The sequence below is a fragment of the Diceros bicornis genome, chromosome 6 (assembly GCF_020826845.1).
Source record: "Diceros bicornis minor isolate mBicDic1 chromosome 6, mDicBic1.mat.cur, whole genome shotgun sequence".
NCBI classification, from domain to species: Eukaryota; Metazoa; Chordata; class Mammalia; order Perissodactyla; family Rhinocerotidae; genus Diceros; species Diceros bicornis.
The window spans coordinates 65608225-65623666 of NC_080745.1; the positions used below are offsets into that span (position 1 = coordinate 65608225).

Below are 15442 nucleotides of genomic sequence, written 5' to 3' on the forward strand. Positions count from 1 at the left end.
CTGGCTGATGAGTCAGAAGTGGTTCTACACATGTTCCTGTAGAAGGTTACAGAGGAAGAGTGCACTTGCTCTGTTTATGTTTCCTTGAATGATTTGCCTGAGATCTCCCAGAGACTGATCATCTTGGAAAAACTAAGGTCAAGGTGAGTAGTTTAGAGCTGAGGTTTAAAGAATTTTGCTGCCTATATCTAGCTGCGCCAAAGAGATATTTACTACTAGAAACTAAGGAAGCATCAGAAGAAAAGCCTTTGATGTTAAAGAGTGCCATGGCTAGAGTCCTTGAAAATGTGGACCCAGGAAAGATAGGAAACCAGGCAAGACAGACCTAAAACTGCATATATATATATAGGGATTACCTAATTATGATGCCACCATTTCATGCACTGTCTTAAATGATCAGAGAAAAGTGACTAAAGTAGTAGAGTTGGTAATGAGCAATTTCACTATATAGAAGGCCTGGACTTTACCTGTAATTTTGCAGCCCGAGCTACATGCATCAATGATTCTGTGAAGATTATAGAATCATCAATACCATGACCAAACCATATGTTCATCCGAAGCCAAGAATCAATTCTCTCTGGAGTTACAGGGTCTGTTAAGGGTAGCCTTATCATTGATTGGCCCATGAGATATTGCAAAATAAAGGCAGTCCCTGGAAGAATGTGCTAAGACAGCATTAGTCACCTAAATAAATGCATCACCTCCTTTACTATAAGGCATGCTTACTCAACACACAACAGGAAGCTCTCAAATCATTCTGTTAGCACTGCCTAAATAGGTAAGATAAATACAGCCAAAGGTTAGCATAGGTTAGCATAAGGGAAGCCATCTTGTAGAGGGGAACCATGTTGGAATTATAAATGCCCTTGATCCACAAGACACTCCCTTTGCTTGTCAGCAATGCTTTAGTTTGCACGCAGCCTAGATAAGTACACATCTGCCTGTTAGAAATATACATACTCTGCTATTTCCTTAGCCCTGGTTTATACGTAGAACTCCCTATTGCGATACGGCAGTAACTTTACTCTTTAAGTTTTCCCAGGAGTGTAACAACCTCCAGAAAGGAGCCCTATGCTGGTATCCATCACCAATGAGAAGAAAAAGGGATGATTCAGCATTTCAAGGACTACAACACCAGATGGTCACATTCTGAGACCCCTTTCTTTCAGCCCATTTGCCCTACATAACTGCTTCAAAATTTTGTAGTTTTAAGATGATTCTTTAGGACACTAATCCGCCATCTTACCCCTTGCTAGCAAGCTGTAATAAAAAGACCCTTTCTCTCCTACTACCTTGCCTCTTGCCTGTTGGCTTGTCTTTGCAGCAAATAGAGGACTCCTTTTGGCGATGACCATGCTATATGTAGGGAAGACCTATTTAAGTAATTTAAGTAATTAACATTGTTAAAGAAGAGATAATAGGCCCAAAATAGAGTCACCAAACCAAGGCTTAATACCTATCCTAATTGCAGTTTCAGCCTCTCCCAGGAATGTAATCTTAACCAATCAGCCTAGAATTTCCTGGTCTGCACAAGTGTGTTAATCCTCTGGATAGACTCCTGCTATCCCCCAAAGGTTGCCTTGTCTGAAACAATCAGCTCTTTTCTAGAATAACTTCTTTGTCCTGCCTCCTTGTGCCTGTAAGAGTCTCCCATTTTGTACAGTTCTTCAGAGCTCTTTTCTATTTGCTAGATGGGATGCTGCCTGATTCATGAGTGGTTGAATAAAGCCAATTAGATCTCTAAATTTGCTCGGTTGAATTTTTATTTTTAACAACATATTGATTGATTTTTAAATAATTTAAATAGAAGCGATGTCATTACCACTTTGAAGGACATGAACTCCTTGAAACACATTATCTAACTTTCCCTGGGGTTCAAAAGTCAAAAATGTTTCTCCGAAGTTCCTAGCAGGGAGAGCCCATAAAAAACTCTCAAGAATCTGTGTCAGGGGCAGGAGGACAGGGAAACGGCTTTGAGACGGTGGACCGGGGAGTAAAGAAGAGTCCAAAACTGTGGGCAGATGTAGCTGAGAAGAAAGCCAAGTGGACCGGTTCCCGGGGAGAGAGAAAGAGAAGAAAGGAGGTGCTGGGAAAGGCAGTCTAGGACTTAGAAACACCCAGCAAGAAGCACTGTTCCTGATGCTGGTCTTCCTTGCAAGCCAGCAGTTCCTTGCAGCAATATTGAAGTATGTTATTTTCCACAGCGTGCATCAAGAGAGCCTCCTATACTGGTTTAATCATCAGCACCAGACATTTCATCTCCCAGACGGCATTTGTATGACTTCACATCAGCCTTCTAGTGTAAACCAACCAAAGCCCCTTATCTAAAATTCATACATATTTATATGTGCCTAGAAAGCAGCTGAAATTATACACCAGACTATAAACAGTGGTTAATAACAGTGGCCTTTAACATTCTTGAAATTATTTGACTTTCTTTTAACAAGGACTATGTATTAGTTAAAATTTTAATAAAGATATTCTCAGGGTTTTTTGGAGAGGAGATAGAATTCTTTCATAACAGAATGAGGAGAAAAACTGTTTTCACATTTTCCTCTCATACTCGCCCTGCCAGACTTGCACTACAGCAAAGTTCTTGCACATTCATAGCCTGAGGCCTTAGTTGGCTCTTGCTACCTCCTCCAACCCCTGCCTCCTCCAGGCTGAGAGCCAATAGTGTTAAAACAAAAAAGCAAGCAAACAGCAATGTCTTTGGACCTCCTCAGATGTAAATGGTTGCCTGCCTCGGGGACCTGCAAGAGTTCCCAGGTCTCTTTGACCATTTTGCTCCCCACATCTTGCCACACTCCAGAGCACCCCTCCACCATAGCACTCATCACACGTCAGCCTCCTTTGCTCCTTGAAGGCAGAGGATGTGTCTCATGTGCCTTTAACAGTTGGCCTAGGGTCTGACACGTAGGAGAACCTCATAAATGTTTGAATGAATGAATGTGTGGATACCCAGGATCTTATCCTTAGTTTGGATCTTTTGCTAATAAGCTCTCAACATTTCATTTGTCCTCTTCCTCCATGCTGTGAAATAATCTGATTTGGCCAGCTCAGACTCATTCTCTAAGCCAGTGGTTCTCAAACATTTTGTTCTCAGGACCCCTTTGTAACTCTTAAAAATTATTGAGGACTCCAAAAAGTTTTTGTTTATTTGGGTTACATCTAACAATAATTACCTTACAGAAATTAAAACTGGAGAAAAATTTAAATGTTTATTAATACATTCATTTAAAAATAATGATAAAAAACCCAATACATGTAAACATAATAACATATTTTTATGAAAAATCTATATTTTCTAAAACAAAACAAAAGTTTAGTGAGAAGAGTGGCATTGTTTTACATTTTTGCAAGTTTCTCCAATGTCTGGCTTAAAGAAGACAGCTGGATTCCCGTATTTGCTTCAGCATTCAATCTGTTGCAATACGTTGTTTTGGTTGAAGTATATGAAGAAAATATGACCTCTCACAAATGTGGAATTGGGTCAGGGAGGACCTCACAAACTCCCTGAAAGAGTCTCAGGAAACCCCGGGTAAACTTAGAGCACATCTTTGAGAACATTGCCCTATTTCCATGACTAGAACCTCCACCCAGTCCTGAGGATCTGCCTGAGCATAAAACCCTAGACTCCTGCTGCCACCACCCAATAGCATAAAGAGGTTATTGTCAATATTATTATGATCCCTTACCTGTGTAGCACATTTCACAGGTTTCAAAGAGCTTTCCTATGTAATGTTTCCCAACAGCCTGTCAGACATGGTCTGATTATTTCACCTTATCCATGAGCAGTTTCCTGTGAATCATAATGTTCAGTTTACATGATTTGCTCAGGGGCATTCTGCTGGCAAGAGGCAGAGTCAGTGCTTAGACTCACGCCTTATGGATACAAGCTATGTGTTCTTTCTCTAGCCACTTACACCAGAGGTGCCTTGGCCTGATGTTATTTTAAAAAAATCCAGAGTATCTAGATTTCATCAGCTAGTGCTGCCTGCTCTTCTGTACTTGATCGAAGCACAGGTATTGGTAAAGAGCCTTTCCTTGATCCCGAGATCTGGCACTTAAAGGTACTACTATATTTCTAGAGACCAATGATAGCCCCACAACGGGGAAAACTAAATGACAGACTGTCACTCAGCATTGGACAACAGGATATGTTCAGGCCCACCAGTCTTGTAACAGCGTTCCAGGCCCTGGAATTCTAGAGCACGAGGGAATTCTGCACAGCAAGTACAGGCCAAAGCCTGCTGGCAGAGCCTAAATCCCTATTATTTAGGTTGACCTGGCTCAGATCACCTCGCCCTAGTACTAAAAAGACTTTGTAACTCTCTGTGTCGGGATGGGCCATGGACAACTAAGCATGCTAGGAAAGGCATAAAATCATCATCCCATGGCCATTCTTAATCCCTGGCAACCACTTCTAGAGGGCCTCATCTTTCTGATCCTTGATAAGCATTATCCTGATGCTTTCAAACAGATCTGTCTTACAGCAGGTTAAACTTTACATTTCAATGTTTTCCTAATTTATACCTTGATGTGGAATGGAAATTGATATTTGTTGAAAGCCCACTATATGCCAGGCACTGTACTAAGTACCTTATTTGTTTTCCACCAATCTCACAAAGGCAGATATTATTCTCATTCAATACATAAGGAAATCGAGGCTTCTAGAGATTTAAGTATCTTGACCTATCTTGCCAAAGGTGCATGGCTAACAACTGGTTGCACCATCATTTGAATCTTATTCCAGGTCTCATGCTGTCTCCATTACCACTGTGTGTTCACTAATGTCATGGTTCTGTGTGATCAGTTATCTTCTGCCATTGTTATAGCCACATATGGTATAGGAGCTCACCCACAGACATTTCCTGAACTTCCAATGTATTGCAAAGACATCTTCTGTGGAGGTTCCTCAAAAAATTAAAAATAGAACTACCATATGATCCAGCAATTCCACTTCTGGGTATTTATCTGAAGAAAATGAAATCACTATCTCAAAAATATATCTGCACTTCTATGTTCATTGCAGTATTATTTACAGTAGCCAAGACATGAAAACAACTGAAGTGTCCACTGACAAAGAAATGGATAAAGCAAAGATGGTATATATACAACGGAATATTACTCAGCCATAAAAAAGGAAAGCCTGCCGTTTGCAGCAACGTGGATGGAACTTGAAGGCATCATGCTAAGAGAAATAAGTCAGAGAGAGAAAGACAAATATTTTATTATCTCACTTATATATGAAATCTAAAACAAAAAAGACCAAACTCATAGATACAGAGAACAGATGCATCATTGCCACATGCGGGGGAGTGAGGGAGTGGGTGAAATTAATGAAGGTGGTCAAAAGGGACAGACTTCCAATTATAAGATAAGTCCTGGGGATATACTGTACAGCACGGTGACTAGAATTAACAACACTGTATTGTATATTTGAAAGTTGCTACGAGACTAAATCTTAAAAGTTCTCATCACAAGAAAAAAAATTGTAACTGTGGCAACAGATGTTAACTAAACTTATTGTGGTAATCATTTTGCAACATATACATATATCAAATCATTGTGTTACACACCTAAAATTAATACAATGTTATATGTCAATTATATCTCAATAAAAAAAGGGCAAGTCATCTTCTTCCCAATCTCCAAGTTTACTTCAACCTCTCTTGTTGATGCAAGATTTCACCAATCTATGGACAGAACCTTGAAAGCCGCTAAAAGAAGGCAGAGCGAACAGAGGCAGGCAATTCTTTACAACTAGTGATGGATAAAGAGCATCCAGTTGACATTATTTGGCATGTAGACACAAATCACCAAAGGCTGAGGGTCTCTGCCCTCCTCCCCAACTCCATGGTGACCAGACCCAACCTGGGCCTGGCTCAGAGCCACTCCTATACAGGGCCAGTTCCAGGTGCACCTTTGAGATAACAATACTGTCTCCTAAAACAAACAGCCATTATTTCCACACAAAGACCTTCAATGTTTCCTCCATCAACAAAAGGCTACAGCCATCCCGCCAAGAAGACAAAGGGCTGGAAGCCCTTTCATAGATATCATGACGGTGGAGGGGAGGGGTGAAGGCAGGACGATCATTCTCCAGCACTTTCTCAGCTGAAGAATAGGACCAACTCCACCCATCAGGGACAGGGACCATTCTGAATTACTGATCATTCCTGAACTATTCATAATGACAATAATAACGGCTTCCTAATCTGTGGAATGGAAATAATAATATCTATCCCTTACAGGATTGCTGTCAGGATCAAATGAGATAATAGGTGTGAAAGCTCTTTGTAAGGTTTAAAGGGCTGCGCAACTGATATGGTTATTATGAGAAGATTGATGGTTCACTCCATTGCCTGCATAAAAAAGATAGCTCTAGGGCTGGCCCAGTGGCATAGTGGCTAAGTTAGCGTGCTCCGCTTCCGCGGCCTGGGGTTTGCAGGTTCGGATCCCAAACGTGGACCTACGTACTGCTTATCAAGCTATGCTGTGGCAGCCGTCCCACATAAAAAGTAGAAGAAGATGGGCACGGATGTTAGCCAAGGGCCAATCTTCCTCAGCAGCAACGACAAAAAAAGATAGCTCTATTTTACCCAGATGAGACTCCAAATAGCCCTGGTGTCTAGCTCCATCCAGTTCCTAGAATAAAGCATAATGGAGAAGAAATGTGGTCCTTATGGATGACCACTAGAGTTTTCTAGGGCCCATTCCCAAGCCAAATTGCCGGGTAGGTGATGCCTAATTTTGTTGGCTATTCTTTCCAGCACCAGGAACCCAGATTCTAGAAATGAGCGCCCTGGGGGTTAGTCCCTCACCTAGGGTCTAATGCTTGAAACTTCACCCATGATCCCCTCCTGTGTCCCTCTTAAAACATATCTTTCTTAGGCAATTTACACAGAAATAAATACATACAACAAAACATGAGAAAACTGTTCATCCTCACTGGTGAGCAAAGACAAACAAATTGAGACAAATTGTACCATTTTATGCCTATTTAATAATAAAAATTATAAATGAGAATATCCAGTGTTGGTGAGGTTGTGACAAAATTGGTGTGAGCTTACAGTACTAGAAGCATAATAAATTTGCATGGTCCCTTACAAAGGCAAAATGACAACACATAGCAAGTACTAAGAAGATTTTCCTATATTTTGGCCTAGTAATCTCCCTCCCTGGACATTCTCAAGGAAATAATTCAACATAAGTGAAAAAAGGCAGCAAGTATAGATATATTTACCCATAAAAGGCAAATATTGAAATAATAAGAGAAATGTTTTAGTTAATTGTGGTGTCACTACAGTCACTAAAATGAAAATATAAAGACTACTTAAAACATGAGGAAATGTTTACAATGTTATTGTAAATGGAAATGTACCATATGATACAACTAGGTAAAATATGTAAATATATGGATAAGAACTGATAACGTGAAAAAGTGAAAATATCTTTGGTGTTGTGGTGGTGAATTATACTTCAAAATGTTTTTATATCATTTTTTAAATACAGCAATAAAAAGAAAGAAAAGTAATCAGCTGGTAGAATTCTCTCAAGACTCTGCTTCTAGGGCCGGCCCCGTGGCTTAGTGGTTAAGTGTGCGCGCTCCGCTGCTGGCGGCCGGGGTGCGGATCCCAGGCATGCACCGACGCACTGCTTCTCAGGCCATGCTGAGGCCGCGTCCCATATACAGCAACTAGAAGGATGTGCAGCTATGACATACAACTATCTACTGGGGCTTTGGGGGAAAATAAATAAATAAATAAAAAAGACTCTGCTTCTATTGGGGTAGGGTAGGGAGTTATCCTTGCTAAGATGTTGATGGGTGTGAATAAATTAAAGTATATCATATTTGCGTGCAGAGAGGCTGTAGTAGACTCTAGTGGTGAAAAGTCTCAGAATTTGAGCCTGGCCAACAGTCGCTGAATTGGATTCTTGCTTCCGCCACTTGCTTGCTGCGTGGCCTTGGGCAAGCTATTGGACACACATCACAACCTTTCCTGATTTGTAAAATGGAAGTGATAACACAATCAATTTCATAGAATCATTGGGAGTAGTCAATAAGATAATGCACATAGTGTAGTTCTAGGCACACTGAAAAATCATTCGATAAAGGTTTGTTGTTTGTGCTGTTAATAATAATGATGGTGGTGGTGGTAGTGATAAACTGAGGTCTGGAGAAAATGCCTTAACTTAAAGGTTTAACATCAGAAGTAGATGCTGCTCAAATGATACTATTCCTATATGTGGATCCAACTGCAAACCTTGAAACGTATTTTTTAATAGACTTCTTAAAAAAAAATAGACTTTACTTTTTAGAGCAGTTTTAGGTTCAAAGCAAAATTGAGTGGAAGGTACAGAGGTTTCCCGTATCCCACTTGCCTCCACATAGCCCACAATCTCCTCTACTATCAAAATCCCACACCAGAGGGGTACATTTGTTATAATCAATGCACCTACATTGACATGTCATTCTCATCCAAAGTCCATACTTCACATTAGGGTTCACTCTTGGTGGTGTACATTCTATGAGTTTGGACAAATGTATAATGACCTGTATCTACCATAATAGTGTCATACAGAGTAGTTTCACTGCCCTAAACATTCTGTGTGCTCCGCCTATTCATCTCCCATCCCCTACCTACCCTCCACTGGAATCCTGGCAACCACTGATCCTTTTACTGTCTCCATAGTTTTGCCTTGTCCAGAATGTCATATAGTTAGAATCATACAGTGCGTAGCCTTTTCAGATTTGCTTCTTTCTTGAAAGGTGTTTTTTACAGCCAATCTAGAGAATCAAGTGAGTATTTTGAAATGCCACTAGATAATATGAAGATAATTACTGCCAGTGACTGTGTTAGATTCTTTATACATGTTATCTCCATAAGATAAGTCTTATTATCTTTGTTCTATCAACAAGGAAGTGCCCAAGGTCACAAAACCAGTAAGTAGTAGAGCTGGTATTTGAATCCAGGTTGTCTGTCTCCAATGTTCGTGTCTTTCCATTATGCACGGTATTTACCCTGCCAAATATGGGTCCTGGAGCATCTGAACTCAGTCACAGGAACTGACAGGGAAGAGCACACTGGTAAAGGTGTGTATCCAGCCCTGGTGGTTCAGTGGTTAAGATTTGGTGCTCTCACCACCGTGGCCCAGGTTTGTTTCCTGGTCAGGGAACCACACCACTCGTCGTTTGATTGTTATACTGTGGTGGCTGTATGTTGCTGTGATGCTGAAAGCAATGCCACCAGTATTTCAAATACCTGCAAGGTCACTCATGGTGGACAGGTTTCAGTGGAGCTTCCAGACTAGACAGACTAGGAAGAAGGATCTGGCTATCACTTCTGAAAAAAGTGGCCAGGTAAACCCTACAAATAGCAGCAGAGCAGTGTCTGACCTAGCACCGGAAGGTGAAAGGATGGCACAAAAAGACCAGGCAGGGTTCTGCTCTGCTGCACAGAGGATTTCTAGGAGTTGGAATCGGCTCGGTGGCACTAATAATAAAAAGGTGCATATCCAACCACATGTTACTGCAGTTCTTAGAAGACAGCATCCTGATAGAACAACACAACAGCCATCCTGCTTTGTACCAGATTCTGTGGCCAGGACTTGCAGGAGAGCTTACTTAGCACACTGACTAGAAAAATTAGGTAGGTCTAGTTCAGTGTTTCTTAACGTTTTTTGCATAATTCCCCAACCCAGAAGCCTCTTTAGACATTTTCTTCCTAATCGCCCCCCACCCCAATTGAATTTTAATACCATATATATACTCTATATTTGCTTATGTAGTGTGGCCTTTTGGAGGGCCAAAAGCTATTGCAATATCTAAGGGGTTTTTTTGCCCTCTAAGAAACCATTTCCACCCCCTTGGAGGCTATATCATCCCCACTGAGAATACACAGTCTAGCTGCAGATGGCCAGAGCTCAGGGAGGCTGACAGGGAGCTGAGATGCGAAGGAGGTGAGGTCAGGACCTTGGAGAGCACCAAAGTAGCCCTCCTGAGACAATGTCCAAGGCTCAATGTTGCCTGAAGTTTTGCCTGAAAGAAGGAAGAGGCTGGGAGAGGATGAGGGCTAGGAAACTAGTATTACTACTAGTTTACTACATGCTGTAGGAACCATCAGAATGTGAAGGCCTCCAAACTCTCTTTCATAAGAAAGTCTTTGAGGGGGCTGGCACTTTCTGGATAGGGACTTCAATTCTCAAAGACAAAGGCAATTAATGGCACATCTTCAGGTAATTTAAAGATTTTAAGATCTTTACTAAAAGCCCAACTCTATAGGAGCATGAGGATTTCAGAGGTTTGAAGGTATCAGGTTAATTCTCCCTCACCCTCCATTATTGGTTGGATTCATGACACTGAAGTATAGTTTTATAGTGTCTGTTGTGAGTTGAAAATAATAATAGGTATTATTTGTCACGTGCTAAGCACTGTGCTAAGCATACTAGTGGGCCATTTTATTTAACCTTCACAACAATCTTATCAAGTGGGTATGATCATTATCCAAGAGTAAGAGAGGATAGCAAATTTGACCCAGATCACACAGCTGATAATTAGAAGTGCCAGGCCTTGAACCTGCTAGGGTTTCAGAGCCCTAGTGCTTAACCAGTATGCTATACTGCCACTAAATTGATTCAGTGGCCCTGATAAGGTGGTTGTGTGGGTTAAATAATATGTTCCATTAATACGCCTAGCACAAGACTATCATCTTCTCCACTCAACTTTCCCAGAGATATTCTCTGACCCAAGATCCAGGCTTTTATCCTCTTCCAAGAATTAGAAGAACTCAAAATTTATCATGTCAGTCCTATGCTTATGACCCTACAATGGTTCCCCTAGAGCCCTCAGGATAACATCCAAATTCCTTATTATACCTTATAAGGCCCTTCATGACCTGCTCCTGCTTATATGGCCAGCCACATCATCTTTTTGCACTTTGCTCTTCAAACTCTCTGCTCCAGCCACAAGGATACACTCTCACTAAACAGGGCCCTCTGTCACCTCTTGGGGCTTAGCACATGTTGTTCCCACTTCCCAGAAACTTCCCTTCTCTCCATCTCTCTTTCAAGGAGCTAAATCCTCCTCATCTTTCAGGTTTCAGTTCAAACATCACTTTCTCTGCGTGTCCTCATAGATTCCCCAAATCTGGATACAACTGAAGTAGTAGCATCACGGAGCTCAGCACTAGTCAGATCGCCCAAGGATTATTTTGTCTGGTACTGGGCATCATATAGATGAGGTCTGGAGACAGGTAACCAGGATGGTGAGCATTGTGGAATATTTTTTACTATATGCCAGGCACTAAGGTAATGGCTTCCTAGATATTATCTTATGTAAACCTCACATAATTCTATTGGATTGGGTAGGTACAGATGAGGAAATTGAAATCCAGAGAAGTTAAGCAGCTTTCTCAAGGTCCTTCAACTGGACTGGTAGGTGGTAGAACCTGGTGTTTGAACCCAAGTCTGTGTAAATTCAGAGCCCATGCCTTCAATCTCTGCATAATATCACCTCTGGAAACTGTGTTATAATGACTGGTTTAGTGAGAAATTAGGTATTTAATTTGGAGAACAGATGACCAATGAGAAATGCAATAGCCATGTTCATTCAAACAACTGAAGGGTTGTCACTTCAGAGAGTTTTAGGGAAGTAAATGGCTCAACAGTAGAAAGAAAGTTCTAAAAAGGAGAAAGTGAGCCCCTGAAAGGCCGAAGAATCAGTCATCTCTCTATCCCTCAGTCCAATGTCTGGCACAGAGGAGGGGGCACCACAGATGGAAGGAAATAGAGCTGCCCAATAGTAGAATGGGTTGCCCCCAAAACAGTGAAATCCCCAGGAATACTCTCCAGGATGGGCCTGGGTGGTCACCTGACTGAGCACTGCAGGAGGGATCATAGAGAAGAGATTTCTGCATCCTTGAACTAGGTGACCTCTAAAGGTCCTGGCTGCCCAAGCGTTCTGCAATTAATTGACTGAGTCTATGACTCAGACTTTGGCAAGTCATAGACCATCTAGCATTCATCAGTGCGTTGAGATCTCAAACAGTGGAGAACGTGAGTGGATGGGACTTCTGGGCTTCCAGAATCCAAGATTCCGCTCCCTCCAGCTCCATACAGAAGAGTCAGAAATGGTCCACCATAACTCTGGGAAGCTGGAAACTTCCCAATATTGCTCCAAAGGCAAATGTGGAAATAGAGACATTTGAGTCATTTACAGAAAAAGGCTCTGCCTGCGGATTTCCGCGGCTGTCATGGGATCTGAAAAAGGAGAGGAACACTCCTTCCTAGCAGATGGTTAAGACAAAAAATCAATATGTCAACAAATGAATTCTGACAGTCATTTGCTGAAAGGAATCAAATGGGCCTCACAAAATGTACACTGGGTCGACTGTTGTTCCCCACACTCACTGTCTATTTTCACTCCATGCTGACGGCCCATGGTAAACATTCAGAACTGCTCCCTCTATCCACACAGAATGAGTCCCAACACAGTACAGCCAGAAGCAAGTGCTTTCTGCTCAGCTTGCCTAGAGGGCTCACACAAACGTGGGTGGCTCACAAAGATAATGAAATTTTCCATCAACACGTATGTTATCAGACCTTCAGATTCTACTTACAAAAGATTCATGCATCCAAAAGAGAACAGAGCCTTCTGTGGGGTATAAGGCCACCTAGTAATGGAAGCACCTTAGCTGTATGGTCCAAGCTGCAGCTTTAACCAACACACACTTACATATACAACTCTGTGAAACTAGCCAAAATCCACTTGTTGTACAAGTTTTTAAAGAAGCTATTAACTAAGTACAAAGCACCCTTATCTATAGGCCCTATAGCATCTGTTGGTCCACCTTTATTATTATCTACAATTCTTTAAGTCCATGCTTCCACGGTTCACTGTTCTATCTTTTCACTCCCTTCTCACAACTTAGAGGCCAAAACTTCCCAGTTTGTGTCTATAGCTAGAGCTTCAGATAATCTTCCCTTGGTGTCTGTGACATGTGATCACCCACTTGGGGGAAACTTAGCTGCATTGACCACCACCGCACCATTTGCATCTTTAACTGTTTTATCAGAGATCCAAGCTCTAAGGCCTGCTGAACCTTTTATTCCTGACTCTAAAGAAACATGGATCAGACATAGCATAGTAACTATATGAAACCCACCAAGCTATTTTTTTATGAACAGAAAGGAGTGGTCTTCCACTCTTTATAGAAGGGTAAAAACTTCCACCTGCCAATAGAAAACAGTAGCTGCTGAGTGGATGTCGGGAACTTGATCTTAAAAACTGGATTCCCCTTGTAACTCTTGACAAAGCAACTTTTATTAACAGCTTTCTAACAATCTACTGCCTTCTTCTAAACTCAGAGACAAATTCTTTTTCATCAAAATATCTTAAGCTGAAAAGGTAATAAGAGAATTTTGTTATTGATATTGAAAGATCCCAGGACACAGCCTGCTCACACAGAGGGATGCTTGTCCCCACAGATGTTGTCCGTAGATAGATGTGTACACAGATGTTGTACACATAGATGCTTCTTTCAGACAAATGTACACAGAGACAGATGTTACTCACAAAGACAAATGTCCACCAGGAACACGGCATACACCAAAAGCTCCCGCAGGGTGGTCTTGACATAAAGTTCCCGGTTCTCAGCTGTGTTCTCAGTCAGGGTTGTTCCCCAAAGTCCTAAGGGGCATTGGAGAGATGCCCAGGATCCCCAGCAGCAAGATTCCTCTCAGTTACCCCACCCATCAGTCCCTGGAATTTACTCCCATTTCCACCCCAGCCCCTTTCCTCTCCCATCACCTTATCCCTCGCTGAATCTGGCTACTCTAACCACACCCGTGCCTGCCCTCCTCCATCCAGCACCCTGAGGTAGACGGGACTGACTGCTTCAGGTCATACATAATGAAGGCATGCATGGAAAGGAGGTCTTTGTTCCAGGTGGGGCAGTCCAAGGTATCATCACATCCATGTCCTCCCTCAAACTAGCTCGCACATACCCTTCTGGCCCCCAAGAGATGGCCATGCCAGGCTCTCCCTCTGGGAGACCACTAGACTGGCCTCTGTGTTCTGGGGCATTCAGCTCTAACAGACAATTCACAAACCCCAAAGAGACACTGAGATTCCACCTCTTCTTCAGATCACATCCCCTTCGACAAAGCTTTTGGTGACCCCCTTCTCCTGTTTCCCAGGAGAACCATCCCTCCACCAGGTACCTCTGATACCACGACAGATCTGGAGGCAGCAGCTGGACACCAGGGTCCTGTGTACTTTCTCCTGGGGTCCATCTTTAGGCTTCTTGGGTTGGAGCTGAGGGGGGACCGCACTGGAGATGGTGCAGATCTTCAGCGTCCCATGTGGGGAGGGGGGACCACTGTAGGCGGGGTTGTCCCAGGCTCCGCTCCCCAGTTTTTGCAGCTCCTGCCCCTCGGGACTTTCCACAGCATTCATGGGGAATGAGGTGTGGGACCAGGCACCTCAGGTACCCACTCTCACCTGGAGAAAGAGGGAGCAAAGGCCCAGCCCAGCCTAGCCAGCAGAGGGCAAAGGAAAGGGAGCCTGAGAGCAGCTGGTCTCACGCAGCCTCTCCTCCTGCCTTTTGTAGGGGGAAATTTGCGCCTGCATTGGGGAGGGAGCAGATGGAGAGGAGGGGCGTGGTGAACGGCCATCAATCCTGCCAGGAGCTCTCTCTCTCCTGCTTGCTGCAAGTCCCAGGGGACAAGAAAAAAGGAGTTGGGAGGGAACTGGGAGACAGGGGTTTGACAAGGAGAGTGAGGGGAATATAGGAAGATATGGAGATTGGGGGTGGAAGGAAGGAGGCGTGAAAGGGGCAAATGCTGGGGGGAGACTTGCAGATGGGGCCTGATGGAGGGATAGTCCTGAGTTGGAAAGAAGAGATTATGAAAGAGCAATGGGAGGAGCTGGGAGAAGAGGGAGGCTGGTGGACTTCATTGCGGATCTGAGCTAATTTCCACTAAAAGCTCCTCAAAGGGCTGACATGGGTTGGGGTAGGGACCAAGGCCAGGGATGGAGACTGAAAAGTGCTGCCTCCCTACAAGGTTCAGCCAACGGTGTCTGAGGCTCCTCTAATGTCTCACCTTGAGCTGTCCCCTGGTGAGGTGGAGAAGGGGGCTCCTGTCGCTCACTCCATCCCCATAGCTGGGGGAAAAGGATAGTGGGGAGGAGCTCTGTTTCAGATATTTAAGGGACAGGGTCTCTGACTGCTGATGAAGAGGGGAGAAGGAATGCAGAGTTCCAGATTGTCTGTGTCCTTTTTTCTGAGGTCTGCCCTCTCATGGCTTATGAGTGAGCTACACCAAAAGCAAGGTGTTCCTTAAGGGTATGGGGCTCGGCCTAGGGAAAATGCTAAGCCCCGATTGGGAGGATGCATCAGAGCAAAGGGCAGGACAGCGTAACTTGGGACTCCTTAAG

At 43.1% G+C, this 15442-nt stretch overlaps 1 protein-coding gene across 2 annotated transcripts in view; it reads right to left on the bottom strand.

Moving 5' to 3' along the window:
* The window catches only part of PKD2L1 (polycystin 2 like 1, transient receptor potential cation channel), a 34825-nt gene extending 20364 nt beyond the window's left edge, over window positions 1-14461 (bottom strand). Inside the window, exons 1-2 of one of the 2 annotated variants that reach the window (XM_058543759.1) lie at window positions 14227-14461; window positions 13580-13693 (exon numbers count right to left, since the gene is read on the bottom strand). In XM_058543759.1, the coding sequence (XP_058399742.1) occupies window positions 13580-13693; window positions 14227-14461 (349 nt within the window). Of the gene's footprint in view, window positions 1-13579; window positions 13740-14226 lie in introns of both variants that reach the window. The other variant, XM_058543760.1, reaches the window with a different exon arrangement.
* Window positions 14462-15442: the final 981 nt, after the last annotated feature.